Source organism: Martes martes, assembly GCF_963455335.1.
Source record: "Martes martes genome assembly, chromosome: 13".
Classification (NCBI taxonomy): Eukaryota; Metazoa; Chordata; class Mammalia; order Carnivora; family Mustelidae; genus Martes; species Martes martes.
Genome location: NC_137901.1, coordinates 70500152 through 70514096, shown reverse-complemented (window position 1 = coordinate 70514096; position 13945 = coordinate 70500152). Strand labels below are relative to the sequence as shown.

Sequence of the window (13945 nt, the reverse complement as noted above, 5' to 3'; positions counted from 1 at the left end):
CCAGAGCAGCTCCCCATTCAACATCTGCTAAGACTGACACTCTTATGTGACGGATGAGGTAACAGACTCAGAGGTCATACAATCTGAGTTTTTGTCTTTTGATATCAGGTTGTATTGAGTGTTGTGTGTCAAGCATATTTTCACAATTTTAATCTAATAGTACGGTATTATTTCATTTAATCCCCCAAAGTCCTATAAGACAAATACTGTTATTATCCCCCATTTAACAGATGAGAAAACTGAGACACAAAAATTTCCAAGGTCCCAGCTGATAAGTGGAAAAGCTGGGACTGAACCTTTCGCAGCCTGCTTCCAGAGTCAGGCTCCTACCTGTGTCCTGCAGCTCTGTCCCGAGAGAGTGCCCTTAAAACTCCATCTAGTTACTTAACTCATCACATCCCTCAGGCCTTTGGGAGATCAAGAGAGGCCAGGTTCCTTCAGGTTTTTTTAAATGACGTGCCTAGACAGGGATACAGATACTGTGACATCTTTCAAATATCTAAGTTTGGTAAATTAATTGGTTTAACACAAAAAATGCGGTACAGTTCTGCTATTTGAAAGATGATGATGAGATTCTTTTTTTTTTTTTTTAAGATTTTTATTTATTTATTTGACAGACAGAGATCACAAGTAGTCAGAGAGGCAGGCAGAGAGAGAGGAGGAAGCAGGCTCCCTGCCCAGCAGAAAGCCCGATGTGGGACTCAATCCCAGGACCCTGGGATCATGACCTGAGCCGAAGGCAGAGGCTTAACCCACTGAGCCACCCAGGTGCCCCCCACCCCCAGATTCTTAAAAAACATTAAATTCACAGTGCTTTTTTAGCAGGGTGGTATGGGAATGAGGCACAGTTTAAAGTTGCTGATAAACATTGTTCTATCCCAAGAGATAAGCTTTGATTTTACATTTATATGTTTATAATTTCTTCTAAAAAATGGTTTTATTTTGGGGGGTGCCTGGGAAGCTAAGTCGGTTAAGTGTATGACTCTTCATTTTGGCTCCGGTCGTGGTCTCAGGGTTGTGAGACTGAGCCCCGTGTTGGACTCAGTGCTGGGTATGAAGTCTGCCTAAGATTCCCTGCTCCCCCCCTCCTCACTGCAAGCTCATGCACACTCACTCTCTCTGAAAAAAAAGAGAGAGCTAAAGATGCCTTCGTTTTTTATTATTTCCCGGTCAGACTTAAGTTTTCCCGGAAAGAGAGGAATATTTTTTCTTAAATCAGAAAGCGAATTTCCAAGTTATTATCCCTAAATGGTGGGTACCTTCAAATACAGGGCCCATTTCTGGCCCCAGTAGTAACTTGCTCTGTAGCTTTGGGAAAATCGGTTAACCTTTGACTCGTTTCTTTGTCTTTGCAATGGGAATGACGACGTTGGCATCAGATTTCTCCAAAGCACTTTTCAGAGCCTGTATGAAAGGTATTAAAACTATTGCCTGCGTTATTACCAACTCCCAACCTAGCAATTGGCTCCAATTACCAGCCACTTAGAAGGATTTGTAGGTAAGACTCTTATCACACATTGCTAATTACAACTTTCACAGTTGTGTTTTGTTATTTCCTTTCAAAAGCTAATCTTTTGGCAGTGACTGCTTTCTTCGTGGGTTAGAAAACAGCTACATTTCCATACAAATGTCACATAAACATATCACCCATCCATCCCTCACGGGATTATGCAACTCTGTTCATAGATATAATCAGCTTTGTATTTTCATTCAAGGATAACAAACTAGCAAGGTTGAAATCTTGATTTGTCATCGGAACTGAATTGGAACGGAATTGCTCCCCAAGCCGGGAGGGGATAAGACATAGTCAAGCTCTTTTCAGAAATGGCAGTTGTCTCTAGAATCTCAATCGCTTGCCCTCCCTTTCTTCTCCTTCCAGTACGGTGACTACGACCCCTCTGTTCACAAGCGTGGATTTTTGGCCCAAGAGGAATTGCTTCCAAAAAGGGTAAGAAATCAGTCCCCTGTTTGGGAAGACACAGCAGAGATGTGGTCTATGAAAAAGCTAACTGAGGGACTTGAAGGAATTTTGGAAGTACATGGCGAAATCATTTAAATAAATATTTTGTAATCAGTCTTGAGTAAAAAATGTAGAGTCTCTGTTCAGAATATTAAAAAGCAAAGGTTCATGGAGTCCTTTTGCAGTTGCCAGAGCTAGCAGGGCCTTGAATGTGATTCCCGGGGAAGAGTGCAGCAGCTTGCCTTCCGCCCAGAGAGCTGAGCTGTTTGCAGAGGGGCAGGGGGGATATTGCAGTTTTTAATCCTTGGTGCTGTTCATCTTGTTCATTAGCCACCGAAGCAGGCCTTCCCTCCCTTTGACTCCTCCCGATTTTATAGCCCCACTCATCTGTCTTGTGTAGTGAAGCCCTGCTTCTCACCTTTCCCTGACTTTCCCTGGTCCTTTGATGGCTTTCCTGCGGGAGGAGGCAGCAGCACACTCCACTTGGCTGAGCTCCTCCCTCTGGGACATGCAGCCCGGGAAAGAGGGGCCTCAGCTGGGTGAGGGGTGCACCTAGGCCCGAGGAAGGGTGCACCCTACTAAGTTGTGACTCAAATTGAATGGTGCTTGTTTACATGCCCACCCCTGCAATGTGACTGGCTCTTCCTGTATGTGGATTTGTAATAAATAGCTTTGCTGTTCTGTAAAAATGATGCATAATTATAAAAATGGCAAACAATACCCAAACTTTTTTGTGTGTGGGTTTTTTATTTTGCTCTATTTTTTGGTAGGTAATAAATCTGTATCAAATGACTCCAGAAATGTGGGAGGAGAGAATTACAGCCTGGTACGCAGAGCACCGAGGACGAGCCAGGTGAGGCTGCTTCATTATTGGTTTACAGTTCCATATGGGCTTTTTTTTTTCTCCAAAGAACTACAAAATTAGGACATGCTTGTTGAACAAAAGGCAGTACCCGAGGTAGTTAGAGGAAAAAGGGAGAGCTGGGAGTAACTGGCCTTCAGTTTTGTGTGTGTCCTTCCTCTAGCGCATATGGTATAAGATAGGCAGGAGCACAGCCTGTCCAGATGTACAGCCCCACTGCTTCCACTGGTGACTCAGTTTCATGTTAAGAATTAGAGTGTATGGATATCCCATAGCTTTTGTGTCTATTCCTCTACTGATGACATTTGCAGTAGCTATAGATTTTTGCTTCCTGCAGTATACAATCTAATATTGTTATGTAATTAGATGAGTAGTTCTGAGGATACATTCTTTACAAGACTTGCTGAGTCAAAGGATGTAAACATTTTGTGTTGACAGGTACCACTAAATCGCCCTTGGTAAAGGTCGTACCTATCTACCTGCCTACCAGCAGTGTATGTGCGTGTCTTCCCCCGCCCCCCCGTTTCTCTTCCCAACATTCATTTTTATCAATCTAATTTTTGTAATCTAAAAGATGAGATAATATATCTTAAGTATTTGTTAGCATTTCCCTGATCACTGTAGGAATTGATCATCTTTTTATTAGCCTTTAAAATACTTTCCTCTTCTTCAAATCAACTTCCTAGTATGTATAGGGAAAAGTGGACGATACATAAACATACCACTCAGTGAATTATCACGAAGTGAAAACACTGTGTAACACCAGGTGACAAGATAGCATGTGACAGCCCCCCCCCCCAGCCATAACTCCACATCCTTCCTCCCCAAAGCTAACCACTCTTCTGATCCCTAACTCCACAGAGTAGTGGTACCTGTTTTAAGCTTTACGTGAATGCAGGGGGACAGCCTCTATTTTTTGTGTCTCACTTCTTTTACTCATCATATTGTGAGATTTGGTTTTGTAGTATGTAACAGCAGTGAAATGTTCATTTTCATTGCTGTGCAGAACTCCACTATATTAAAGCATAAATTGTCCACTCCACTATTGATGGACCTTGAGGGTGTTGGGCTGTCTCTTGGTTTTTGCTATTATAAATAGCAGCAAACAGTTTTTCAGAGTAATCGTACCAATTTACATCAGCAGTGTGTGTGATTTCTAGTTGCTCCACATGGCTTGCCAACACTGTGTGTTCTCTCAGGTTGAATTTTTAAAAATTCATTTGAGAGCATTTTGAGACTGGAGAGAGGGAAGAGGCAAGGTCATTGGGAGATCCAGTTAAAATATTTCAATAGTGTATCTATTTGGGAGTTTTCTGCAAGTCATTGCTGCTTTAAGAGCTTACTTTAAATTTGACTCATAGCTTACAAGTAGGTGACATGGCTTGAGTTTTACAACCCAGATAGCTTTTGGCCTGACCTTTGACAACACCCAAAGAAATGAAATCAGGAAGGTAGCTCTCAGGTAGCCTGCAGAGAGAATTGTTTCAATACCGGAACCTAGGTGAAGAAAGTTCACGATCAGATAAAGCAACAACTTAAATCACATCTGCATATACAAATCCATTCGAGGGGAGAACATAACACCACTGTGCTTTTCTTGAATTCTTGAGCCAGGTGTCATTATTTACCAAGGGCAAAGCATGAAATTGAAGCCAAGAGACGCTGTAATGAATCTGTTCTCTGGCTTTTATGGGGATGGGAAATTCCGCTTGACCTCGGTGTATTTCATAGACTCAGGGCTCGGAAGAGCCGTGTTGGTGTCTGCTCTGGCTGGCGTGTTCTGGCGTGCAGGTTGGCGTGCACCCGCCCTCTGTTTTCTCACTTAGCTCTGGTGACACTGTCTTTCGTTCTTCTCGCAGGGATGAAGCTGAAATGGAATATTTGAAGATAGCTCAGGACCTGGAGATGTACGGTGTGAACTACTTTGCAATCCGGGTGTGTTGAAGCCCCTTGGAGTTCTCTGTGTAGAAACAGAGACTGAATCAGAGGCAGACAGCTAAAGTGGGTTATTTCCTTATTCCAGAGTGACACTCTTTAATGGTTCAGTGGAGGACAAGAGAAGAGGAAGGGGAGAGGGTCTTACAGCCTCATTTTCTATTTTTGGACTTCAATTAGATCCTTGGTAATTAAGTGTCGGTTGAGCCCCCAGAGGGACTTGGGCCTGGTCCGGTGCTCAGCAGAAACCTGTTTGAATGCTCTGAGTGTAATGTTTGATTATTTCTGGCTCTGTGAGATCTGACCCACAGGGAGTACCTGTAAATACTTTCTTCCTCTAGGGCACAAGGAGAGTAAAGCTGCTTTTATAGATTACTGATTTGTTTGAGTGGGACTCTCCTTCTCACTAGCAGGCTAATTGGTTTTCTATTCTGACCAGTAATAGTCCCACTGTCCTCTGGGAACCCATTGCTTCTGTACCAGAGGCTTCAGTTTTCAGTTCTGGCTGGGTGGGCCTCTTCAGCGTCTTTCTCCCGAGGTTCTGCTGCTAGATGCAGGACTTAAAAGCTCCCTCTAAAGGAATTCAGGCCATTGGCTCAGCCATTCGTTTGCTGGTTCCAGACTGCAGATAAGTAGATGTTGAACAATCGCCCACAGTGGCTGGCGTGCTTCCCTGCCCCTCCTTCCTTCCTTCCTTCCTTTTTTCCTTCTTTTTTTTTTAGGGTGGGGAGGTGGGTGGGAGAGGGAGAGAGAATCTTTTTTTTTTTTTAAAGATTTTATTTATTTATTTGACAGACAGAGATCACAAGTAGGCAGAGAGAGGAAGGGGAACAGGCTCCCCACTTAGCAGAGAGCCCGATGTGGGGCTCGATCCCAGGACCCTGAGATCATGACCTGAGCCGAAGAAAGAGGCCTTAACCCACTGAGCCACCCAGGCGCCCTGGGGAGAGAGAATCTTAAGGAAACTCCATGACCAATGCAGAGACATGGGGCGGAGGTTGGGGTGGGTTCGGGTAGGGTGGTGGTCTTTGATCTCAGGGCCCAGAGATCATGACCTGAGCCAAAATCAGAAGTCAGATGCTTAACCAGCTGAGCCACCCAGGTGCCCCTGTGGTCCACCTTTCTCACCATAGTTATGATTTGGTTTCCTTTTTTGGGTTGCAAAAATTTTGTATGAGGGGCACCTGGGTGGCAAAGTGGGTTAAGCATCTGCCTTCAGCTTAAGTAATGATCCCAGGGTCCTGGGATTGAGCCCTCTATTGGGCTTCCTGCTCAGTCGGGAACCTGCTTCTCCCTCTGCCTGCTGCTCTCTCTGCTTGTGCTCTCTCTGTCAAATAAATAAATAAAATCTTTAAAAAAATTTTTGTATGAAATTTGAGTAAATTGTAATACATTTTAAATAATAGCTTTCTACCTGATTTGTTTTCTTTTCTTTCTTTTTTTTTTTTTTAAGATTTATTTACTTATTTGACAGACAGGAATCACAAGTATGCAGAGAGGCAGGCAGAGAGAGAGGAGGAAGCAGGCTCCCTGTGGAGCAGAAAGCCCCATGTGGGGCTTGATCCCAGGACCCCGGGATCATGACCTGAGCCGAAGGCAGAGGCTTTAACCGACTGAGCCACCCAGGCGCCCCTGATTTGTTTTCTAAATACAGACTTTTTTTTTTTTTTAATTTTTATTTATTTATTTGACAGGCAGATCACAAGTAGGCAGAGAGGCAGGCAGAGAGAGAGGGAGGAAGCAGGCTCCTGGGGCTCGATCCCAGGACGCTGGGATCATGACCTGAGCCAAAGGCAGCGGCTTTAACCCACTGAGCCACCCAGGTGCCCCATAAATACAGACTTTTTTTTAAACGGATTAGTTTGTATAAAATTACACTGGCAAGTTTTGTTATTTCACATAGTAAACAAGTGCCTAAAAGATTTTCGCTAATAATGCAAAAGGTTATTTTCTTAAGTTTTACTAATTTCTATTTGCTAATTATCTGGTTTGTTTAAGGGCAGGCTAGTTTAACATATTTCTGTGGTTTGGGCAACATAATTCCTCTTGGCCCATATGTCCACCATCTAGATTTTAGAAAAGTAGTGTTTTACAGCCCTTAAAAAACAGTGTATTAGGAAATATTTCTACAGCAGTCAGACTAAAATACACAATTGTGTGTGTGTTTTATGTTACACAGTAGACACAACCGATAGATATTTTAGTATCTTTTGTGTTCGAGTTTCTGTGATTTCACATCAACTAAGGAACTTAAGTACTTAAAACAATTGAAGAGTCCGCTTGAGCCTTGCCTCTCTCTGTTTATTCTGTAGAAGTGTCAGGGGTCATGATAGGAATCAAAGGGTAGAACCCTTTTTTTTTTTTTAATAATTTGAACCAGGCACAAACGTAATGAAATATCTCCTTTTCCAAAATGTACTGTAGCACTTGAAAGTACAAAGCCTCACTTATGCAAATGCAGTACTTTTAAGAGCTTTGCAGATACTTTTAAGAGCTTTGCAGACTAAGAGGAATCTCTTTTAGGGTTTGGTAATAGTGCCTGACTTGAGGAGTGTTAGAAGGACTAAAAGATATATCGGAGCACTCACTTGTCCACCTGACCCCTGCTCTTCGATTGGTCCTTCTCATCACAGTCTGAGCACCTTCTTGGTTTGCAGACCTGTTTTGCTGTCCTTGAAACTGGTTCGATGTCCTAGTTGTCAGCAACGGGTCAGGCGCTTTAGGTTCTTGTGCAGGGAGCTTCCTTCCACCACCACATAAGGGACACACTATACAGCATAGGTGACTGGGCCTCCAGCCTGAGGACGTGGCCTCCAGCCTGAGGACGTAGCCTCCAGGCCCATAGCTGGGTCAGTGACCTGAGGGTGAAGGGCACTTGTCCTCTGTCTACTTTGACTGCCAACCAATGTATATGCCAGCAGTTAAATTTTCATAGAGCTTTATTGAGGTATAATTTATTTTTTAAAGATTTATTTATTTATTAGGGAAAGAGCATGGTGGGAGGAGCAGAGGGAGAGGGAGAGAATCTCAAGCAGACTCCCCACTGAGCACAGAGCCCTACCTGTGGCTTGATCCCAGGACCCTGAGATCATGAGCTGAGCCAAAACCAAGGGTCGGGTGCTTAACAGACTGAGCCACCCAGATACCCCAAGGTATCATTTATATACAATTCATTTTGGTACATTTTTTCCAACATCCTATGATAAATAATTTCAAACATATAAGAAAGTTGAATTTTACAGTGGATACCCATATATACCCATTCTAAGTTCTTTAATTAACATTTTACTGTATTTGCTTTATCACACTGAGAATACGTTTTAACATAAAACCATTTGATCCCAGCATTTTGATCCCAATTTTCTTTCTGGTGGGGCACCTGGGTGGCTCAGTTGGTTAGACATCCAATTCTTGATCTCAGCTCAGGTCTTGATCTCAGGGTCATGAGTTCAAGCCCCATGTAGTGCTCCACTTTGGGCATAGAGCCTACTTAAAAAAAAAAAAAAAGAATTTTCTTTCTGGTGGTACAACTACATTTTCTTTTAATGTAAGAGAGATTCAATTCTACAGGTCTTTATTCTACATCTATGATAACCTAGTTATAATAGTCTCCCCCGCAGATGCCTGAAACCATGAATAGTACCAAACCCTATGTATACTGTGGTTTTTTTCCTTATATATGTATACCTGTAATAAGTTTAATTTATAAATTAGGCACAGTGTAAGAAATTAACAATAACAATAAAAAACGGTTATAACAGTGTACTCTAATAAAAGTTATGTGAACATGTTCTCTCTCTCTTAAAACATCTTACTCTACTACTCACCCTTCTTATGATGATGTGAGATGATAAAGTGTCTACATGATGAGATGAAGTGAGGTGACTCATTTAGGTGTTACAGTGTAGCATTAAGCTACTACCGACCTGACAGTAACTCAGAAGAATCATCTGCCTCCAGACCTTGTAACCGAAACTGTAGAAAGCCAAACCACAGATAAGGGGGCGGGGGACGACCGTTGTGTTTAACTGGAGGTAATAGTGCTTAGGTTGCTGCAACTAAAGCCATGGAGCCAGTAACAGAAGCCCCCCGTGATCCCTCTCCGGGACACGAGTCATGAGAATGGTATTTTGTCTCTGCCTGTCCCAGTTCAGGAAGCTGGAGGCCCCCTGGGTTACACAGCAGCTGTGACTTCTGTTGGGACCTGTTGGAACTTGTCACATATAATAGTGTGTGCCAGGTTCTTTGGGAAGTTGAATAAAATCTCAGACTTCTGCTGGAGCTGACGGTGGCTGCTCTTGATTGAATCTACAGAATAAAAAGGGCACTGAGTTGCTGCTTGGAGTGGATGCTCTGGGGCTTCACATCTATGACCCTGAGAACAGGCTGACCCCCAAGATCTCCTTCCCGTGGAATGAAATCCGAAACATCTCGTACAGCGACAAGGAGGTAGGACGTGCTTCGCATGCAGACCCGCCAGCAATGCCGCTCGCGGGCTTTCCCCGTCTCTCCTCCTCGCTGTAGCGGTCCCCAGCCAGACTGCTCCTTGTTACCAGTAAAATCCTTTAATCCCCAGGCTTTGGGTTTGGGGTTGTTGTTTTCTGTTTAGAGAACAGTATCAGCATCCTTTATGCAGATGGCATCGCTAAACCCCTCCTGCTGACTAACAAGAGGCTGGGGAGCTCAGCTTGTCCAGAAGAACCTCCAAAGAATAGTGAACAAACCAGAAAGTAATCTTTTCTTGTTACCTGCCTTGCTATGTCTAGTGAAAAATTCTCTGTCTATATTTAAGTGTGAGGGACATTAAGTCCTCTCTCAGTGTCCAGTGCTTGATACATGTGGTGGGGATGTCTACCTACCTATCTATCTTATCTATCCATCTATCCACCTGTCTATCTCTGTGTGTCACAGCAATCATACAAATAAGGCTATCAGAACTACTTGTGAAAATCTGAGAATAATTCAGCTCAAATAACTTGGCTGAACATGCTAAGTTAGAAGTCAGATATTTCAATGCAGAATGGTGACCTTTCCCAGACACTGTAATCTTACGTTCATTTCTTCACTCATTTGTTCTTTGTTAATTTTCAAGGAATTGTCAAGCATCTGCTTTGTGTTAGGTTTTTTAACAAAGATGTAGGAAATCCAGTCTCAGCCCTCAGGAACGTTAGAGCCAAGCAAGGCCCTGACTGATGGTGCAGGTGATGGTGACCCAGTGTGTTTCTGTTTTACCACTCATGGGTGCTCTCACCCCGACTCTGATTCCTTCTCCCAAAAACATGCAGCAAGATTAGGGGCTGGGTTTGGGGTGTCTGTGCTGTATCAGGGAGCAGAGCTGTGGAGGAATCAGGCAAGCTGTGATCCGTGAGGGGACTAGCAGGGGCTGAGCTCCATGTTCCCTGAAGTCCTGGCCCCGGGGTGGGGTGGGGGGCTTTGGTGGTGGGGGGTGCAGAGCATGAGTCCTGAGAACACAGGGAACTGGGCAGAAGGCAGCAGGCCCGGATGGTGCTCAGTGACGAATTGGCACCCGCAGAGCTGGGAAGCCAAGTGTGGAGTGAGGAACGGTGACGGCTTGTGTGGAGCCCCCACCGGAACAGATTTCCTGTTTTCCCTTCCCTAATAGCAACTCGAGAAAGGGAACCCCAGGCTCCTGGTTTCCAGTAATGTGGTTGAGATCTCCTCGGCCATGCTTGATGAGACAGATTGAGCTGCTTAATTCAAAACATGCTGGCTCTCGAATTTTCTTTAAGTAGCCCAGAAGAGCAGCACTTAGGTGTTTCTTTTTTAAAGTACTTCAGTTGAACGATCCCCGTGACTTAAAGCAGTAGGTATGCTATGGCATGGTAGTTTTTCATCTCTAATTTCATAAAGTCTGTTTACTGCATATCCACGCATTTGTGTGCTAAAGGCTCCCAAGACACTCGTTTTTCACAGAATCCAAGGCTTAAAGTCTCCCCTAGTACGGCCTGACACAATAAACCCTAATATACCCTCTCCAGGGGCAGGGCGCCATCATGTTCCATCACGTCAATAACTCAGGCAGTAAGAGGACCTCAAGCTGACTTGACATAATAGGAAGTAGTCTTAGTAGTTATGTATGACAGCTGTGCTGTCAAAACAGAAATGTTGGTTTATTTTAAGTGATCCATGGTTTATTTTAAGTGATCCATTGATTCTTTGTGCGCGTCCCGACCCAGCACAGAGCCTGTGGTTTCCCCACTACTTGTGGTTTCCCACTGACAGCTCCGGGTTTGACTTCAAAGCCAAAAATAAGCTCACAAAATTCACAAATAACCTACACGAAAGAAAGCAATAGTGCTTCCAAGTTGGCTTGACCAAAAGCTAACCGAAGGATCATTTTCCTCGGTGTGCTAACTCCTTCTCGGACAAAATAACATGCGAAAGACATACCCAAGAATTTATCTTCGCAGACGTATTTATCTGCGTAACACATCTTTCTCGGGAATAGGTACTCATTTTTTTTTCTTTTCTTCTTAAAAATTTATTTATTTGACAGAGATCACAAGTAAGGAGAGAGGCAGGCAGAGAGAGAGGAAGGGAAGTAGGATCCCTGCTGAGCAGAGAGCCCCATGTGGGGCTCGATCCCAGGACCCTGAGATCATGACCTGAGCCGAAGGCAGAGGCTTTAACCCACTGAGCCACCCCGGCGCCCCTAGGTACTCATTTTTTTCAGTGTGTCTTTGCAATCGAGGATCCGACTGGTCTGATCAGGAATGGTTGAGAACAGCGGTTGCCATTTGTTCTTCATATGCTTCCGTGCCTAGCGGTCTGGTCCTGGGATCTCCCACTTCGCTACCATTCTGTCCTTACTCAGCTTTCTCTCCCCTTTGATTTCAGGACCAGTTTCCCTCTTCTACCACAGTCTGTTCTTCTTTACACTTTATTCCTTTTATTAATAGCTTTCAGGTGAGAATCCCCATGTTCAGAACCCGGAGTGATGACCTGTGTGCTGCCCCATCAAACCCCAGCCTAACCCTGCCTTCCTCCCAGTCTGAGCCCATGACAGCATAATCATCAGAGAGCTAATAACTTGTGTGTGTCTCTCTCTCACACTCACACACACACACACACACACAGAGCTCATTTCCTTATCTCCCCCTCATTTCTGTTGCTTGCCCTGTCCCGAATGGCCCTCCGTCCGACCTTTTAACTTCCCTCTCATACTCTTTGTGTCTGACCAGCTGAAGTTCCCCTCCTACTTATGGTAGGTTGACGCTGAACCCCCATGACATTTGTGATTTGTGCTTCCCAATGAGGCACTAATAGATGATGTAATTTCTCGAGTAACTGACCGTCATTAGTCTGGTTCCAGCTAGGTGGTGAGCTTCCTGAAGGCAGAACTGGGCCTGTGGCTCTGCAATAGCCTTCCCATTGTTGGCCTCACAGTGGGGCCCACTGAAGGCCGGTGTTTCAGGTTCCTAAGTCTAAGATGGTGCTGACAGCACACCTTCCAGAATCCTGGACTTCCACAGCCCCAGACTTGGCGCCCTCAGCCACTTATAATTTACCATGGTTTAGTGCCCGGGCACCAGGAAGCCAGGACAAGGCACAACAGCCTCGTGCTGGATCTTTGCCAGCTTGGTTGCTGCTTTTGTGGAATTTCCCAGTTGGTGCTCACACTCTAGGCTGTGAGACTGAAACTGTTTTCTGCTTCCTTCTTTCAGTTTACTATTAAGCCATTGGATAAGAAAATCGATGTCTTCAAATTTAACTCCTCAAAGCTTCGTGTTAATAAGCTGGTAAGTTGAGATCCCGGTTTTTATTACTGATAACTGCAGTTTTTCTGAGATACCTTTTTCTGAGTGCCTTTTTTTTTTTTTAAAGATTTTTTATTTATTTGTTTGACAGAGAGAGACACAGTGCAGGGGGAGTGGGAGAGTGAGAAGCAGGCTTCCAGCCAAGCAGAGAGCCCAATGTGGGGCTTGATCCCAGGACCCTGGGATCATGACCTGAGCCAAAGGTGGACGCTTAACGACTGAGCCACACAGGAGCCCCCTGAACACCTTTTTTGAGAGAGTATCAGAGTAACCTTGCGTGAAGTGTAGAAGGATACCTCACCTGCTACACGCTTTTCCAGTAGACCTTGAAAGACTTTTCCCTTTAGCTTAAACTAACAAGTCAAACCTGGATTTTATGATGTGGAATTTTTTTTTTTTAAGATTTTATTCATTTATTTGACAGAGACAGTGAGAGAGGGAATACAAGCAGGGGGAGTGGGAGAAGGAGAAGCAGGCTTCCTGCTGAGCAGGGAGCCTGATGCAGGCCTCGATCCCAGGGCTCTGGGATCATGACCTGAGCCAAAGGCAGACACTTAACAACTGAGCCACTCAGGTGCCTATGATGTGAAATTTTTAAAAATTATTTTTATGGAGGTACTTTATACATATAAAAGGATAAGTGTGTGTATTAGGTGTAAAAAGGGGCAAAAATGAACATCTACATACCCACTACCCAGCTTTAAGAAACAACACACTTCCAGTACTGTTAGAACCCCTCATGTTAGCATCCTGCTGGCTTCCCCCACCCACCTCCCCAAGGGTGATCACCATTCTAAGCTGTGTGCCTGTTATTCCCTTGCTTTTCCTCGGAACTTGACTTCATATATAGCAAAATGAATATACTGTTAAGTTTTGTGAACTTTTGAAATATACCAAGTGCTGTCAACTGTCTGTGTTCTTCTGTCACCTTTTTTCATACATTATTATTTTCTGAGGTGTATCTCTGTTGATGCTTCAAGATGCAATCCCTTTATTTTCATTGCTATATAGGATTCCTTTTATAGATATATATGTGTGTGTGTGTGTGTGTATGTATATGTATTTGTCATTCTTCTATTAATAAATAGTTGCTTTTTACTTCTCTGCCATTTTAACCAGGCTGTTGTGAACATTCTTGTACCTGCCTCCCGCAATAGTTTCTCTAGAGAGTATCTGCTTAGGAGTACAGATGCCAGGCTGTAGTGTATGTCCAAATTCAAGATGACACCATGTTGTTTTCCAAAGAAGGTGAATTAATTGGCAGATCCCATGCAGTGGGTGCAACTTCCTTTTTTGAATCTTCCATGCTTATATTATCAGCCTTTAAAATTTTTTGTCACTCTTGTGCGTATGAAATAGTATCTCAGTACCAAGTTAATGTGCATCTATCTATTTACTAATGAAGTTGAA

The 13945-nt window shown here is 43.9% G+C and overlaps 1 protein-coding gene across 3 annotated transcripts in view; it reads left to right on the top strand.

Moving 5' to 3' along the window:
* Nucleotides 1-13945, top strand: part of NF2 (NF2, moesin-ezrin-radixin like (MERLIN) tumor suppressor) — a gene marked incomplete at its 3' end in the record, with an annotated part of 77941 nt that overhangs the window by 38417 nt on the left and 25579 nt on the right. For all 3 annotated transcript variants that reach the window (XM_080822075.1, XM_080822076.1, XM_080822077.1), the window contains exons 5-9: nucleotides 1880-1948; nucleotides 2731-2813; nucleotides 4682-4757; nucleotides 9072-9206; nucleotides 12443-12517. In XM_080822075.1, coding sequence (XP_080678201.1) covers nucleotides 1880-1948; nucleotides 2731-2813; nucleotides 4682-4757; nucleotides 9072-9206; nucleotides 12443-12517 — 438 coding nt within the window. The remainder of the gene's footprint in view (nucleotides 1-1879; nucleotides 1949-2730; nucleotides 2814-4681; nucleotides 4758-9071; nucleotides 9207-12442; nucleotides 12518-13945) is intronic.